Source organism: Poromitra crassiceps, assembly GCF_964638095.1.
Source record: "Poromitra crassiceps genome assembly, chromosome: 9".
Classification (NCBI taxonomy): Eukaryota; Metazoa; Chordata; class Actinopteri; order Beryciformes; family Melamphaidae; genus Poromitra; species Poromitra crassiceps.
Window position 1 is genome coordinate 6,776,222 of NC_139630.1, and position 19,249 is coordinate 6,795,470.

The 19,249-nt window shown below is 44.0% G+C and overlaps 1 protein-coding gene across 1 annotated transcript in view; it reads right to left on the reverse strand.

Annotated features, from left to right (window-relative positions):
• Positions 1-19,249, reverse strand: part of fam184ab (family with sequence similarity 184 member Ab) — a gene marked incomplete at both ends in the record, with an annotated part of 541,527 nt that overhangs the window by 46,188 nt on the left and 476,090 nt on the right. Inside the window, one exon of the mRNA XM_083643220.1 lies at positions 3,700-3,846. Coding sequence (XP_083499346.1) covers positions 3,700-3,846 — 147 coding nt within the window. The remainder of the gene's footprint in view (positions 1-3,699; positions 3,847-19,249) is intronic.

Consider the following 19,249-nt stretch of genomic DNA (forward strand, 5'->3'; position numbering starts at 1 on the left):
TGGTCCTTTCCTTCCGGGTCAGCTCTCCCTCGCTCCGGTCAGGTATAAACAGAAATGACCTAGACCTATGCTAGCTAGCTTGTTGCATTGCATGACAGCCAGCGCCAGCAAGGCTAGCATGTTTCCTTTAGCTGCTGCCTGGCCCCCTGGCTGGCCTGCTGGCACTGGCACCAGTCAGTGTCAAAACACCGTCAATGTGCTTAATTGTAAATAACATTATGCAATGCCTGCCGAGTCCGACTGCACCGACTACCGTTGTTGGCTCTCGTCAGTGACTCGGCCAGAAAAAACCGCTATTCGCTTCCTGTGTGAATTGTGAAACGATCGCAGTTACTTTGGTTATGTTCACTTCAAAAAAAATTATATATGCGGAGGCGGAGCGGGGCGCGGGTCTCATGTCTGCGGGGCGGGGTGGGTTGCGGTACTGACTGATCATATGAGCGGGTTCGCGGAGCGGGGTCGGTACTGCACGTCGCGGGGCCGGGCGGAACCGGGTCTTGAAAATCAGACCCGCGCAGGACTCTGGCGCTCGTCCTCTTGTCATGTGTTGCGCAGCCAGACAGACACACAAGCCCTGATATAGGCTACTTGAGGCGGACAGACACAGACAGCTACAGACACCATGGTGTATAGTTCTGTTTATATTCATTTCTGGAGTCGCGGATGAGGTGTGAAGAGAGGGAGAGGGGGAGAAGCAATTTTTTTTTGCAGATCTCAAAGGCAGGTAAACCATTGTGGGATTAGTGAGAATGTTGCTAAAAGGAGGAGAGAGCGATGACCGTTTTGTCAGTGCGCCCTGCAGCCTCCGAGCCACAGGGCGGCTGTGTCATGCGCACTTCAAAGTGGAAATTTGTTCACCAGCAACACATTTTCGTTCTGAGCGTTTAAAATTGGTTTCTGCTTATTTTTCTAGACTAAATCCGACATCTGCAGTTCCATAATTCATTTGAGAATTCTGAGTATGGATTTTTTTTCCTGCCCGCGTTGCCCCCTTTTGCAATGCGTGCTAAGCAGTTGTTTTTCTTTCGTGTGCTGGAGGATTCAACTTCTTTTCGTTTTGTTAATGTGTTTTTTTCCTGCTTGTAGATGTAAAAATAAATGCTTTCTAATGAAAAATAAAGCGTCTGTTTTATGGTAATTGTTTAATGGGTCACAGACAGTCAAATCTTTAATCTTCTCGGTTAACCGATCAATAGTCAGCTAATGAGGGTCGGTTGTCAGTCAAGAATTTTTTTCATTTTCGACATCCCTAATACTGGCTGTATTATCAGTAGGGATTCTACTGTAAGAAACCGGACGGACAAACCCCGTCTTTATTTCGTCACAGACGACACACCACACATGCACATACATGCACGTCAGCCAGTACACACACACACATGCAATTGGAGGTGCCATGAAATTTGTATTCCACGTTTGACCCATCCTGGCTCGTCCTCCTCCATGGTCAGGCCAGGAGCGGTGGGCAGCTGCAGTGAAGCACCCAGGGACCAACTTCTTCCAATCACCACTGCATGTTTTTAATGGGGGTCCATCTTGAAGTTACGTATATGGAGGAAACCCGGGAAGCACGGCGAGTAGAGTTCTCAACGGGCCTGAAAATTCAAACCCGACCCGACTAGGGATGAAACGATAACGGTTTAAAATTCCTTAAGATAACCGTACTATTTAAAATTTTCATTACCATTAAAACCGTGGTACCGTGATTACCGTGTTACCGTGATTACAGCGCCTTGAAAAACATGGTAAATACTGTCCGTCATCAACCAAAGTTGGCAACCGTCTCACAGATGAAGACGCAGTCTTGGATAAATGATTTCAGTGAGTGTATCAGTCCTTTTTGGGTCTGAGTTTTCAATATAAAACTTGGTGAAATTTCTGTGACTGTATTACCGGTAGTACTTTTTGAACATTTTCAGCACATTTCAACAATACCGTGGTAATACTGATAACCGTGATAATTTTGGTCACTATAATCATAATATGAATTTTCATATCCTTTCATCTCTAGACCCGACCCTAGTAAGTTGAAGCCCAAGACTGACCAGACCAATTAGCAAAAACTTTCAGCCCGAACCCGGCCCGAGCCCGTCGGGCTAGGTCGGGTTCCGTTGGGCCCAGGCCGAAATTGAGAACTCTAAGCTGTGTGTGTGTGTGCGTGCATGCATGTGTGTGTGTTTGTGTAAGCATGGAAGAGAGTGAGAGAATAAAGAGAGTATCAATTTGGTTGACTGTAAATGCATAAGAAAAAATATTTTCTGCTCAGCCCGAGCTGGGTTGAAACGGAGAACTCTTAACGGGTAGAACATGCAAAATTCACACAGAAAGGCCAGTTTGATGAGATAGCCCACCTGGTCATCAGGCACTGAAGGTAGGGGTAGACATACCCCCAGTGCCAGGCGGAATCGAACCCAGGACCTTCTTGCTCTGAGGCGAGAATGCGAGGCAAGAACGCTACCACTGTGCCACTGTGCCCAGTAGCCCACTGTTGGATGATTTTCAATTATAATTTCAGTTATATTGTGTTTATATAGGACAAGGTACACAGACACAAGTGAAAAATGTCTGTTCTCATTCACTTGTACTACAATTGGTATATGACCCACCTAATGTCAACCCCTTCTCAACGTCCGCAATCGTATCTGTGTTCGATCCTAGCATGTCCAAAGTCTACATTTCAACCATAGGTCACATTTAACATTTTCGTTATTTAAGCCTAACCCAAACCATAACCAAGTTGTTTTACTTGCCTAAGTTGTTTTACTTGCCTAAAGACTACGGCTCCAGCCCCCCCCCCCCCCCCCCCCACCCCCCTGCCTGCCAGCACATAATTGTGACGAATGTCGATCTATAGTGACGTAAAAGTTTCATGAAGTCCGATATGGGTCACATGTCTGTTCACACTGAGGGCACATTCCAAAAAATCTGATCTGATTTAAAGCCAGTTGTTTTCTTGTTTTCTGTGTACTCATATTATTGTCAGCGTCTTTGGGTCATTGAAAAGCGCTATATAAAATAAGCTCAGTGGCCTTGTGGTTTGAGTGTCTGCCCTGAGACTGGGAGGTTGTGAGTTCGATCCCCGGCCGAGTCATACCAAAGACTATAAAAATGGGACCCATTTGCCTCCCTGCTTGGCACTCAGCATCAAAGGGTTGGAATTGGGGGGTTAGATCACCAAATGATTCCCGAGCGCGGCACTGCTGCTGCTCACCGCTCCCCCAGGGGATGGGTCAAATGCGGAGAACAAATTTTGCACACTCAGGTGTGTGACAATCGTTGGGACTTTACCTTTTTTTTACCTTTACCTAAATTAATTATTATTGTTATTATTATTATTATTAAAAGTCAAAATTCTGAATGTGTCAGAAGGCCGGCCCACCCCCGGTGTACTGGCGATGCATGGTAGCTGGCTGACCAGGGAGTCGCTGCTGGGCTCCCTAGATTTTTGTGGGGTCCCAAACCAAAAAAGGTTGGGAACCCCAAAGCCCTTATAAAATCACCTGACCTCATGACACTTTCCATCCAGGTCAAGGAAAAGTGATTAGGAATAGGAGTTAGGGCATATTTTTTGACTAATCGAACGCAGCCCCCAAATTAATCAGAAAATGCGTGGTTTGGGTTAAGGTTCTTGTAGCAGTAAGGTTCTTGCACCCTGCCCACACCTCCCACCACATGCAAACACTGTGTTTTTGTACGTACAGAATCTGAAGGGCCGAGATCTTGTCTTTGAGCAGCTCCTGGGCCTTGTTGAAGTCAGACAGCATGTGCTGGGTCTCTCTGTTGTGGACCATGCTCATCTCTGTCATGTCCCTCTCATGCTTCTTAGTCAGCTCCTGTTCGTGGGCCCTGAGGAGAGGGAAGGAAAAGCTGTTACGTTTCTGAGAAAAAAAGTGGAATCATTCCTGGGTTTGAACAATATATTTTGCTGATATTGGCTGATATTTTAGAATTGAAGCTGCTGATCACTGATATCTCGTGTCAATATACAATATTTTTAAAAGTTTAAATTAAATGTTTGACCATTTTCATGCTGTTTCCACAACATTTAGACCATGCAGCACTCAAGCTCTTATAATAATAATAATCAAAATGAATACTGAACAAACTGCAGCTGCACCATATCATCATATCAAAGGTGGACGACACTGACTTATTTTTAATGAAAGGCCAATATGTGCCCCATAACCCCGGCATGTCCAAAATCTGGCCTGCGGGCGACTCATCTTAAACGGCTTGTCTAAGTGTACTATATGTGGCCCACCACAGAAACCTCTTCTACACCTCATGGCCGACATTACTGTCTTTCAGAGGCCATTGGTATCATATGAAACTAGATCATCAATGTGATGCTAGCTTGTCGGGAAGGGGGATAAATAATGCTCCAAAATTAGGCTAAATTTGGGTGAGGGAAAAACTGGCATGGCCATTTTCAAAGGGGTCCTTTGACCTCTCAGCTCAAGATATCTGAATGAGAATGGGTTCTCACAGGTACCCACGGGTCTCCCCAGGCGCGGACTGCATAATCGGGCACGTCGGGCCGATGCCAGTTGGCCTGGTCTGCAAAAAATAAAATAAAAAATGTTTTGTTGGTGTGTGTGCCCGCAGTCAGGCCACTCACTGAACAGCAGGCCAGGTGCCGCCTACTGGTTTACTAGGTTGTATTACTTATTGGTTAGTCTGAAGTAATAATTACACCTCAGGGTTAAAGTGGGTGCATCTCATTGTAAAATTGGACTCAGAAGCTCGGAACCATAGACGGTATGAAAATATGGACAGAGCCACCGTGATGTCACTCATTCATTTCTGGACTCTTGTGTTGGAGCATTGAGTTTTGCATTGCTCAACACTTGGCTATAGGCTATAGAGACTAAAACCATTGTTGGCCTAATTTTTCAGAAACAAAGGTTGGGGCTTGAGCAGAACACACTACCATGTCTTTAATGTTAGGGGCTTGCTTAAAAAGGAAGATGTTTAATGAAACTGAGAATATGTCAATGTTTATTATTATTGTTATGACGTGTAGTTCTTAAGCCTGTGGAGAATAACGCAGTATGCCCGATCTGATCACTCTTCCTTAAATTAAGTTTGCTGTGAAGCGTTTGTACAGAGGCATGTTTTTGGTTTTACTTCTTCATATTATACTTGCAGTTATCTAGGCAATGTTGATGTTTCTATTAGTGAACAAATAGGCAACATGTATCATCGCGTTAGCAATATATTCACTAAATCTTGCTTCAAACGACCCAAATTGGGCTTCAAACGGCCCAAATTTTTCGCGTGCAAGCGTGCATCGGCCCATGTCGGCCTGGCCTGCTTGGTAACTAATGCCCGGCCTGAATTATGATCCCAGTCCGCCCCTGGGTCTCCCCTTTACAGACACCCCACTTTATGCTAATCTCATGCAATCTTTGGCAAAAACCATCCAGCTTTTGAGACTTTCTCTGAAGGTCATGTCTATAATGTATAATAAGCATATTTATAACAAATTATAATGCATTTATAAGATATGAAACTGTTTATACATGTTACAACAACTTATAACAAGATTTATGAAGTATAAGTGGTGGGCATCATGCGTAATAAATTCAGCATTCACAATGCTTTATGCTTCCATGCCAAAGTGACAACAGTTTTTGAAACCATAACCTTTTTTTGTTTGACACTTTACTTACTTAGCAAATACTGCTGATACAGTAAGTCCTCATAACTGTGTTATAGTATCATAATTGCTAATTTTACTTGAGCATGGGGATGACATCATATAAGTTGCATCATATATAAATAATGTTCTAAGCCCACACTAAATGTTGAACATTTGACCAAAACACAATGTTCATATACAGTACAGTAACATAACAAATTTTTAAGGACTAATACAGTATGGCACTGAAAATACCTGTAATAGAAGTTCCAGTTACATAGGCTACATCAGGGTTGCCCAAATAGCGGCCCCCTGTGTGGCCCGTGATGGAATTGCATTTTATTAATTTTTTTACAGTGCACCTGAATGCAACATGCAAGATAAGCGCTGCTCTCCGTATTGACCTGGCTATGAGCCCCTCCCCCTCAAAAACAGAACCCTCGTGCAGAGCAGTGAGCAGCATGCTTTTTGTTCTTGTGTGACCCTCAACACAGGCTTTGAGAATCCCGGGCCACTTACTGCTACTTATGCTTAAATTAACCCACTCATATTCTGGTTTATTTCAAGAGAAAAATTTTGGCTAGTGGAAATTCTAATTGGCTGGTAACTTTAAAGGTCCCAATTCGTGCAGCTGTAACCTCTTAAAAACGTGTGTCTCTGGTCCATAAAACATGATTCTGGATTAATCTGTCGAAAATATAGCAAACCCGTTTGTTGTGACGGAGTTCTCACTTCCTCATCTGGTCGCTTTCCAAGAACGGCCTGTTTCTATAATATATTCAGAACTAACAGTTCCCATTGGCCGCTGAGGGAGAGCCCGCCCCAGGCTCCCAGCGGCCAATCAGATTAGCGTCTGTGGACCAGCACGCTAGGTTGCGAGTTATCGTTAACTAAACGGTACTACGCTAAAGAGGACATCTCAAAATGCCTAGACTTACCGAATGCACCTCTGCAGTTGCTGGATCACGTACAGTTGGCGTCGCTCCAGCTAGAAGTGTTAATTTTGTGGCTATAGACTAAATGGTGCAGGTAGCTTGTGTGAGAGAGACCCGCGCAGTATGCAGGAGGAAGCTAGTGACGTCCCGATTCCCCCAGATTCCCCTCTGGGCAAACGAAGCGTTTGGGGGTGTGGCTTGGAGGAGACTGCAGAGGGACGCTGGATAGGGACAAATCCAACTGTGGCAGTTCTGAGCGTGTGACCACTCATTACAGGGAGGGCTGACAGCAGTATATATGCATTTACAAGTAAAAACAGCTTTTGCACGGAATGGGACCTTTAAAGTCTAGCAGACATATTGGCAGGTGGTCAAAAAAGTTAATTTCCAGCCGTATAAACTCAGTTAAGATGGTTTCACTTCGCAGTTTCCTCTACCTGTGTCAAAACCTCCCCATCTTCCTTACATCGGCTTTTTTCAAAGAACTGGACTCCATAATTCTATCCTACATCTGGAATGATAAGAATCATAGAATTTTGAAAATTCACTTTCAAAAACTCAAGTCTGAAGGAGGGCTGGCCTTACCGGTGTTTAGGCACTACTACTGGGCTGCCAATGTTAAGGCTCTAATGTTTTGGCATCAATGGATTCCTGGCAATTTAACTCTTGGGGCCCCTCTGTCGCTGAAAATGGAGGCCAGCTCTATTGCCAACTCATCCCTGCCAGCCATGTTATTTTCTAAGCTAGAGAGGCCTGGGACTTTACAAAACTTGGGTTTCGTTGTGAAAAATGTCAGAATTCTAAATCAAGTTACGAGTGTTTTGAGTCTACCAGATGTTTCTGTCCACACACCAATTTGTTTTAACCACTCTTTTTTACCTCCATGGCCAGACAAACTACCATGCCTGGAGTGAGAAATGGCTAGTTTCCATCAAAGACCTATACATAGATGGTCATTTTGCATCCTTTGATCAGCTGAAGAGGAAGTTTGAGTTGCCCGGCATGAACTGGCTCAAATTCCTGCAAATCAGACACTATGTTCGATCCAAGATTAGCTCATTTGAAGTGCTCCCAAATGAACATGCTTTTTTAAATGTATTGTTGAGCCCTCCTCACTCCAAACATCTTATCTCTAGATTTGTATGTCTGTTTGACAACTGTAATACGGCCTCCACTGAGAGGATTAGAGAAGCATGGCAGGGGGAACTTGGCATTGATTTATCCAACATTATATGGGAAAGGAGTCTGTCTGTGGTACAATATGCTCAGTTAATAGCAGACACCAGTTGATCCAATTTAAAGTCACTCACCGTCTTAACTATTCCAAGCAGAAATTGCACATAATTGCCCGAGATGTCACCATAGCCCAGCTACATTAGGTCATATGTTCTGGGCGTGTACTTCACTAGAGAATTTCTGGATGAGAATTTTTGAGGCAATATCTTACATCTGTGGTGAAACAGTAGATCCCGGTCCCACTGTCGCTGCCTTTGGGGTGTTTCCAATTGAAAAAAATTCTGCTCTCCAGGCAAATGCTACAGCTTTTGTATCACTGCTGGCCCGAAGGCTAATCCTCCTGCAGTGGAAGTCAGCTAAACCTCCGTCATTCAAACAATGGGTTAAGGAAGTGCTTTCTATGATCCCATTAGAGAAGTTGACGTACAATCGAAGCAACTCACGAGATAAATATGTCAAAACCTGGGCCCCTTTCATAGAATTTGTTGAAAGTATATCTCTCTCTTGATAAAATCTTTTCTCATACCATGACACAATTGTATACAGGAGCCAGCCAGTTGGATTCAATAATGTTGTAAATCTAACGTTCAAACACCTAAAGTAATATACTTAGTATACCTGCTGTAACCAGACCACTGATTTTTCCTTTCTCTTTTTTGTATTCACCCCACCAAGGCCTTGGGGTGGGAGGGGGGAGGGGGGGGATTCTATACCTGTAAACTGAAAAATGATAAATAAAGTGTTGAAAAAAAAAGAAGAAATTGCACATAATCTTCCCTTCTGTCTCACCACTGTGTTGTCAAGTGTCAGAGGGCACACTATCTCATGCCTTCTGGTTCTGCCCTTCACTAACGGGGTTCTGGGCCAAAATATTTGACTGGTACTCTAAGGCCTACAAAGTAACCCTTAAGCCAGAGGCAGAACTCGCCATCTTTGGCTGCTCGGAGTCCTCTCTGAACTTCCCCATGGCTGTGCAACAGTCTCTGACACAGGGGACAATTGTAGCAAAAATAAACTCATTTTTAAGGAATGGAAGTCCTCCTCTTCACCTTCTTCCCAACTGTGGTTGACAGACATGACCTCTGTTATATGGATGGAGAGACTTAGGTTCCTGAGGACCAACTCACTTAAACGTTTTCCACCATTTGGGACCCGTTTCTAGCCTACCTCAATGAGGTTAGGGGCGACGGGTGACTCGCCTGGCTGGTTTTGGTAATCAGCTGGTAATCATGTTGTAATATTGAATGTTGATAATATACAGTATGTATGTTTTTTGTTTGTTTTGTTTATATATATATATATATATATATATATATATATATATATATATATATTTTTTTTTTCCCCCCTGAACAATGCACAGATAAGACAAACAAATACCCTCAGACACAGCAACAAAAAACATACGTACTGTATTATCAACATTCAATATTACAACATGATTACCAGCCGATATATATATATATGTATAAGTACAACGATTTTTTATTTCACGATTTTTGAATCAGTCTTTTTATTCCCAAATCAATATAAAAAAAAACGTCATTATTATAATTTTTATTCAGGAATAAGGTTATATTATTTTCGCTACAGATATCCAGGTCAATTCACACACCTGTGTACATTGTAGTCTACATTTTATGTAGCACTTTTATATGCACTATATAGCAATGATGCTACTGAAACAAATCTCAGAAAGACTGACAATGTAATGTGCATTGTTTTTGGAGATGTGATTCATACAGTCTCTAGAAGTGCATGATTCGACTTCCTAAAGTTTATGTATTAAAAAAGCAAACGAAAATCTCAATAAATTGTAAAATGTAATCACAATACTTGTAGAAACGTAATAATTAAGAATCACAATACATATCAAATTGACACCTAAGTATTGTGATAGTATTAAATCAGGAGATAAGCATATCATCCCAGCTCTATCAAATATATTCTATTTAGAGATGCAGAACAAACGTGTCAAGATTTGGAAATGGAGATGGCAAAGAAAGGAGGGAGAGGAGGATGGAAATTGAAATAAAGGAGGAATGAGGTGGTGGGGGGGGGAGGGGGAGGAGTGTCCATCTGTCTGCCTCTCTCTCTCTCTGACTGAGAGGAAGATAGGTGTCTGTCTGCTTCTCTCTGAAAACACACCGCACGCGTCTCCTGCACGTAAGCTGTGCGGCGCGACCATTTGCGACCTTGTGCGCAGCCAGTTTTCATTAGGACACCATGTTAAGAGATCTGTCAGTCCACACCGAATTGCGCGCAGCGCGCCGCTCAGCTCAGCTCAGCGGCCGCTCACGGCCGGTTCACACACACGCCTACGCCTATGCCTATGCCTATGCCTACGCCTACGCATATAGGCATTGCTTCATGCACGCCTGGCGCCTATTTTCGTTCACACAGGACGCCACGCTCTGCGCTACGCTGAACACATGAGCAGCGGTTTTTTTACACTTTTCAGATCTGATTTATAGCATGGGTGAGTCCTCTTTTTTATTGTAATGTGCAAGTGAGGATGTCTGTCTATTTCTTGGCCCGCTGTAATTGTTATTTTCCCTGGGTAATCATGTGACTATGAGTCATCAACACCATGAGTGATACATGCATTGAGACAGGGGGGGTATATATACATCTGACAGAAAAGACGTTAATAGAGGAACACATGAAGGACAGCTCTCCTACTATGCACTCGTTAATTCGCGCTCCACCCTCCCTTTTGGGCAAACTCGGTAGAAAATATGGCCCAAGTCCACCAGAAACAACAGCCAGCTTGACAGTTCAGCGCGCCTAGAGCTGAAAAATAGAACAGACGCCTAAACGATAAATGCAGCGCAGCGTAGGCACAGCGCGAGCGTGGCTTCAGCACAGCGTGGCAGCGGTATGTGTGAACGCTCTCGTCTGTTAACAAGGACGCCTAAATTTTAGGCGTTGCTTTAAGCGTCGCTCTAGGCGTGTGTGTGAACGTGGCGTCAGGGCCGTTCAGGCCAGCCTGGACTTCTATTTTCCTGCGCGGCCGTCTGCGCCCGTCAAGCTGAGCAGATCAGATAAGGGCAGACAGGAACTCCGAAACCGGACATTCGTCAAATAAAACCAATTTCAAAGTAAAATAATGTTTATTTACGTTGTTGATTGCCCCTTTGGAAGTGTGAAAAGAGAGAAAGAGCAGTGGGAGAGGGGGAGCGGCTTCTAGGGGCTCGTTGCCTGCGGAGCAACAAGTAGAGAGCTAGGACTCGCCTTCTCTCTACAACAGCATGCACTGGGAAAACGGGAGGAGAACAGACAAATATGATGCAATTGCATTTTATAACGAAGGTAGCCATTAACTGTTATCCCAAACATATTACTTTAGATATTTATGTCGTCATTTACTTGGCCATGATAAGGAGGAGATCTGGGGCAAAATATATAGCGGACGAGCAGAGCGCGCAAAGTGAGCTGCGCTCTCTGTGTGGACACTTTAAGCGACTTCTGCACGGAGGTGCACTGCGCGGCGCATGCGCGCAAGTTCTGCGTCCGGTATGTCCCCAGCGTAAGAGGGAGAGAGGTGTTTGTCTGCCTCTCTCTCGGACTGAGTGGGAGAGAGGTGTCTGTCTGCCTCTCTCTCTGTCTGCCTCTCTCTCTCTGAGAGGGAGAGAGGTGTCTGTCTGCCTCTCTCTCTGTCTGCCTCTCTCTCTCTGAGAGGGAGAGAGGTGTCTGTCTGCCTCTCTCTCTCTGACTGAGAGGGAGAGGGGTGTCTGTCTATCTGGCTCTCTCTCTCTTTGACTAATGGCCCATTTCCACCGCTGGTATCAACGCGGCCCCGCACAGCTCGTCTCGCTTTTTTGTCTCATTCCACTGATCAAAAACGTGGACAGCCCGGGTTGAGTCGGGGTTGAGTCGTGCTGCTTTTGGTCCCTGCTCTGTTGAGGTTCCAGGGCTGTGGACCCGGTACCATACGGTGACGTGAAAACACTGCAGACGACTGATTGGTCAGGCAGAATCACTGTAGGCATCTACTGTCAATGCTGGATACCAGTTTAGTGGGGCTTACCTTCTCTTCTGTTATTTCCAGAAGTTATTTATTTTGTGTTGCTGCCTTCGGCTCTGGTGAAATAAAATCGATCTCCTTGCTCAGCTTTAACATGACGGTGGTTTTCAATTGTTTTGAGAGAGAAAAAGTCTGCTAGGCCGCGGTTTAGCGAAGCCGCGGCCTTGCCTGGTGAGCTGCCGCTGGGGTTCTCCCCGTAGCGCCTCTCCCGTCCGCCGCGCAGGGCATGCATGCAAGTTTGAGTAACAACAAAGTGATATCCATTCTCCTAGCCGATTGTCACATTTGCCCATGTACACTGTAGGTCATTTAGAGGCACCAGTATTTCATAATCAGTTTAAAAGTTCCGTGTATGGATTTAATTTTAACGTTATACGTTATAGCGTACTTCGGCTATGGGCGGAGGGCAGATATGCGGTTGCTATGACGACCAGGTGTGGGCGGATGCGAGTAAACTTGCTATGGAAACAGAGTCTATATCAAGTAGAGCCGAGTAAGACCAGATCGAGTAGAGCTGTACTGTGCTGTACTGAGCTGTACTGTACTGGCCTCATCATCACCTCCGACCCCTATCCTCGCCTCCTCTCCTCTTAATCGATGTCACCAACGCAGACTCATGGATTCCTCAGATCATCCTCATGGAACTCCCAATCTTGTTACCCCCTTTTTCACCTAGCTAATTAGCTAGTAGGGGAGAGTGGGGTGAGTAGTGCCACTTTTTACTTGAGGTGTCTTTAAAGTGAGGGCATGACAGTAATGCCTCCAACTACAATATGTAAATATATTTCAGGATGTTGTGCACCATTGGGAACACTCCCTTTGGATCTTAAATAAACTGTTAAAAAAATATGGCTATTCTTAAAAAAGTGGTCTCTTGGCACAACTTGCCCCCGGTGCGGGGTAAGTTGTGCCTTTGGAGAGAATATGTTGGGGTAAATTGTGCCATTGATTACTGAAGTAAAACAGAACATTTTCATCTCATATACTGTAATGCTATATCAAAGCAAGACAAAATAAAGATAACACTAAAGTCCAGTGTACTATAACAGGGTTAAACAAGGCTAAACGGTAGCAGCAGTTGACCTACATATTTAACATTTTCAGAAATAAAAATTATGTTCAAAATGAACAAAATCAACTATCACAGAGCCAGGCTACACTTGCCAATACTGCAATATTCTTCAACAAGGTCTATTTAAACATTTAAGAACAAAATGAAATAAAATTTCACTAAATCAACTGCAACTGCACTGGCACAACTTAACCCAGGCCTTTTGGCACAAATCACCCCATCCCCACCATTTTAACAAACTTGTATCATATAGCTGGTTTGGAGCTAACATCATGCTAACAGTATAGCCTCATATTGTAGCTTACTAAAACACTAACACATGTGTGAAATGTTTTCAAGCTTGTCTATAATTGTTCAGACACAACAATCAATAAACCTTGATCATAAAAAATGTACTTTGAGAGGCAAAAAACTGTTTTTTGAACTTAAATGTGCTTAGCTCTTGTGCCATCTGCCTCCCTTTGCAGAGTGAGTAAAATGGATGCCTCTTCAAAAATGTGTGGTCACATGACCAATTTCTTCTATGGTTTTCTAGATACAAGGGGTGGCACAACTTCCCCACTGGCACAACTCACCCCACTCTCCCCTATTCTCTGAACCTACGAACACTTAAAGACTACATTTTCTATTTCTTTTTGGACTCTACTTTTTACATTTTCAACTCTCTTCCCTGATCTTAGGATCATTTAAAAACTACATTTTCGTATTCCTTTTGTTGGACTCCTTTTTACATTTTCAATTTTCTGTTCTTTTGTAAATTTTATTTCCATAATCTGAAAATGGTTTAGCCCGGCATCTCTCGGCCTGTCTCGGAGGGGAGTCCCCAGATGGGGTCCATAGCTGGACCCCTACAGTACATCGGCCTCACAAGGTTCCTCCTCAGCCAAGTCACTGAGGCAATCCATGTGGCAATCCATGGTGGATTGCCACCATATGGTGGAAAGGTTTTCTTGCGTTCACTGGGGGTGAGGGGGTACCGCTGTGTCCCGGCCTGGCCTTCTCTCCCACGCCTTATGTGTGTGGGAGCGGGGGCCGGGGGCATCGGTGCTCTCCATCACTGGTCGAGGGCTGCCGGTAGGTTTAGAATAGCTTAGGTAGGCGATAGATTAGCTACAGCCTAACTATAGGCTGTAGACCTGTTATAGTGTTCAGGCAAAGATCAGACTAGAGCAGAATAGGACAGGCCAGACTAGGCTGTAGATTAGCTAGATCCCCTATGTCCCAGTTAGCTCTGGTTAATGTCTAGAGTAGTCAGTTTGTCTGATCTTCTCCCCCCCTCTTTCTCTTTCCCCCTTCCCCTGCTCCTTCCCCACTTCTCCCTTCCTGTTCTCTCCTCTCCCACATTTCCCATTCCCCCCACCTCCTCTCTTTCCATGCTCTTTCCTCCCCCACATCCCACCGCTCTCCCCCCTCCCTTCTCCTGCTATCTCCTCTTTCTCCCCTCCTCTGCTCCTTCTCCTTCTCCCCAATTTCCCCCATTCCCTGCCACTTCCTGCTCTCCCCTCTCTCACATTCCCCCTGCTCTCCCTCCCCTGCACCCTCCCACCTCTCCTTCTCTCTTCTCTCCTCCCCCACATTTCCCATTTTCTCCCCACCTCCTCCCTCTCCCTGCCCTCTCCTCCCCCACATCCCCCCGCTCTCCCTCCCTCCTCCCCTCTCCTGCTCTCTCCTCTTCCCCCTTCCCCTACTACTCTAAAGCATAGTACACATTCTACTCCAAAGCATGGCACCCATTCTATCCCCTCCCACTATTCTGCCACTATTTAAAGCATGGCACCCATTCTACCCTAAAGCGAGGCACCCATAAGCTCTATATGTGAACATGTGTTTATTTGGCAAAGGGACTCACTACTAAAGGCTTGCAGCCAATTAAATTAGGCATAGTTTGGTTGCTAAGAAATCGACATATGTCCGTTTGCAAAATGTGTGTCTATATTTCTCTATCATATAATTGTTCGATGTGTTATTATTACTACTGTAATTTGTTACTGTTGTATCAGCTAGCCCTCCTTTCCCTGTTCTCTCCATATAGTCTCCCATACTCCTCTATACTCCCATACTCTTCCATACGCTCTCTCCTCTCCCACATTTCCCATTCTCTCCCCACCTCCTCCCTCCCCCTGCTCTCTTCTCCCCCACACCCCCCGCTCCCCCCCTTCCCCTCTCATGCTCTCTCCTCTTGCTCCTTCCCCACCTCCTATACCCTCCAACATTTCCCATTCCCTCCCCACCCCATCACTCTCTCACATTCCCCCTGCTCTCCTCCCTTCTCCTGCTCTCTCCTCTGCTCTATCCTTCATTTCTATATTTTCTATATTTCTCTATCAATTGTTCTAAATGTTATCTTTATTCTGTAATTTGCTACTGTTGTGTCAGCTAGAATTAGCTAGACATACTTTCTGTGAAGCCCTCTGAGACATGCTTGTGAATTAGGGCTATATAAATAAACTTGACTTGACTTGACTTGCTGTTATATGTGGTGGAAATGAGCCATAAGAGGGAGAGGGGTGTCTGTCTGTCTGTCTCTCTCTCTCTCTCTCTCTGACTGAGAGGGAGAGGTAGAGTTCTCAACAGTCCTAAAAAATCTAACCCGACCCAACCCAACCCACTTGAGACGCGGACCAAGCTCAACTGATAGAACACTCGACTCAGCCCGACCAAAAATATCTATATCTATATATATCTATCTATCTATCTATCTATCTATCTATCTATCTATCTATCTATATATCTACACACATATGTATATATATATATATATATATATATATATATATATATATATATATATATATATATATATATATATATATATATATATATATGAGGAGGTTTTTCCAGTGAGGCATAGGAGGATGGTCCTCCTCTATTAGATTGGGGATTTTATATTAAAAAAAATATTATCATTTTTTTTTTTTTTCCATTTTTCATTTTTCATATTTTTTTGTATAATAAAATATCAATCAAATGTGTTTTTTCTTATGTGCAGACACTCATTTTTTCATTCATTATATTCTTAAAATGCTTCAACAACAGTGACCTGTAGGGCACTGATGGAAAGGAGAGCTCCATGCAGACGAGTCACTCTGGCCCTGGTCCCAGCCTGGGGTAGGAGGGTAAAAAAACATTCGCCCTGTGGGCGTTTATTTATTTGGTAATTTATCTAATGAAAAAATATGATTGGTTGAAAAACACTTGCAATTCACAGAGATCACGTGAGAGTGATGTGTTTTCCAACCAATCAGATTGAGCTGGAGCGGAATTGTATTGTCCAATGCTGAATACGTCTGAAAATCTTGTTGAATCCGCTCCATTGGAAATGGAGGAAATGAAGACCTGACAGGCTAATAGATAGATTTACAGACAGTAGCACCTATATTTCCCCCTTTCTCTTTTCCTATGTTTTATATTATCAAGCAGTAATTTAGCTCACAAGCCAGACAGTCGTTGCATTGTATTACGCGAGCGCCTCAATGAGTTTAGAGAGGGCAGCGTGGTACACGGAGCCTCACGGAGGCTCAGAAGCAAACACTGGGATCATTTAACCTCATCGGCTGCACTCGCACCGGCTACAGCATGGATATACAAGTAAGTCAATTAAGTTCGAGTTATCCGGGTCTTCTACTAAATTCGGCGTCCACCAAGCAGTGCTACTTTTTCGTATTATAATGTTTTAATGCTGAATAGCCCGCAATTTGGCGATCTTAAACTCACACATTTTTTAACTGAATTTGGCAGAGCGGAATGAAACATGGAACGAAACGCGGAACGAAACATGCAATGGAATGAAACAAAACTTGTAGCCTATGTTGGACGTAGTGAAGTGTTTTTGATTGATTTGTTCACCCATCAAACCTTTTACTGACAGACTAACTGTAGCCTAAATATCTTACTTTATTTTGAGGTGCATTACATTGCTCAGCCAGAAATTATTCGTACTTCAACTCTCTTTCTCCTGGGTGCACCTAACGTTAAAATGCACCAGATGACAATCCATCTTATTTGTCCTCAATCTGCATTGAAAATGTGTGAAAATTCACCTTCTTGCAACAGTTGTAGCCTAAGCTAGTGGTTTTCAAAGTGGGGTCCCCAGCAAAAAGGGGGGATTAATCTATGTTCATATAATTCCATCCATAAGTAACACAATCACAGAATGTATGACTATTTTGGTCATGGGTTTCATATAATGTCTGTGATAAAACATCTAAAAGCAAAACTCTTATCAGATGGGGGACCCTGGAACAAAATCTTATCTATATGGGGGTGCGTGGTGTAATTTGTGTGATTGAATTAAACTGAAATTAAGTTTGATGTTGCCTGCTGTAACAGTGTGGATCTATAAAGCGGTCTGTAGCCTAATGATTTCTATTGATCTTGTTTCCTTGAAGGAGACTGGTGCTGCTATTGAGATTACATTAGGGTATAGGAGTGACATATTTGGGACCCGTTTCTGGCCTACCTTGATGAGGTTAGGGGCGGTGGGTGACTTGCTCAGCTGGTTTGTCTTGGCCCCTTGTATGGGAACCCATATGCTTTTATAAGCATGTAAGCACCCTTATATGGGTGGTAGCACCATATTATAATTGTCAATCAATAGTATGCTTTGCTTTGTTTTCCAGCTGTGTCTGAGCTTGTTTGTTTTGTTTTGTTTGTATGTTGTTAAAATCTGTCTTCAAACTGCAAAAGAGAAAAAAAAACCCGCCCAAAGTGTCCTCCCCTATTGCCAAGCTCACCAGCCGCCACTGATATATATATATACACACACACACACATATGTATATATATAGATACATAGATACATACAGTATATACACACATTGAATCCGACCAATTTAGTCAAATAATTCACAACAGAATTGTGAGTATCTTTTTTTTTTCTGCTAGCATTCGTCATTTTCCCCTTGGCGCACATAAAGACACATGCTTCCGTCACTGTCTGCTTGAGGGCGAGAGGGACTTCAGCTGCACTCGTGACAAAACCAGACATCAATTTCTGGCCTGAAGAAGGGGTGGCAGCGCAGCGTGGCTGAGGGAAGAGAGGTGCCGGTATTCTTGGAGTCGTGTAGAGAACCTTGCATTTTTTGCATTAGATGTATCCTACTGCCTCGCCGTCTTCATCCACCACAGCATCAAACGTTTTCCAGACTTCTAACTTAAACTCCCCGCCTCCCGATGCTCCAGGGTGTATTCCCCTTTGTCTAAAATGTTTCTTTATCGTCTTAGCATCCATTTTGTCAGGTGGGCTTCTTCACTCACAGTAACTTTCACTTTCTTTCTTATTAGTGAAGTCATGTCACCTAACTCCCCGCCTCCACCGCAAGCAGTTAAGCATCCTGCCATATGCTGCGGTGCAGCATAACAGCTCAGCAAACAAAAGATAATGATTAATAAAAACGAATAACTACATTTAACATATTAAGATAATCAATTCTTATTTGACTCAAACATGAGCACCACTCTGCAGTCTCTTTGTGTAAATAGCGTATTATAGACCTAAATATATATAGCTATAGCCTATATTTTTTTCCCAGCCCGAGCTCCGCCCGACGCGGCCAATTAAGATAAAATCTCAGCCCGTGCCGAACCAAACCCGTCGGGCTGAGCGGGACCCGACAGTACCCATCGGGTTCGGGCTGACATTGAGAACTCTAGGGAGAGGGGTCTGCCTATCTGCCTCTCTCTCTCTGACTGAGAGGGAGAGGGGTGTCTGTCTGTCTGTTTGTCTGTCTCTCTCTCCCTCTCTGAGAGGGGTGTCTGTCTGTCTTTCTCTCTGACTAGGCCAACTCTCCCTGAGGGATGCACAGCTTCTCTCACTGCTTCCCCTTTATTTATTTAGCTCCCTATTTTTATCCCTGCTGAGAGGAGGATTCACACAGAGAGTTATGTAACAGGAGAAATGTGCTGTGCATGGGCACTGCTAGCAGTGCGTGTGTGTGTGTGAGAGAGAGAGAGAGAGAGAGAAAGAGAATGCATATACTTATATAGGCAAGCAGCACATGACTTTAGTAAATAAAAAGCCAAGGGAGCAATCCAAGGCGGCAGCTTTCCATTTCCGCGCCGACACCAATGCAGGATTCCTCGAATGGCCACTTGAGGCAGGCTGCAAGAGCAAGTCAATCCCCATTCCAGACATGTTTGAGTTCTGCCTACTTCTTTTTTTGATATTCTCTTTTTTATTTCAGTAATGAATCAGCATATACGGCATGCGTACAATAGAAAATTAAACTAGAAAAGTGCACTCGGTGGAGTGCAGATCTCCGCCAGGCCCACGTTTTCCCCCAAGCTGACCCATATAAGGCATTCCTTTATAACTGGGAAATGGGAATCTGAAGGTTCAA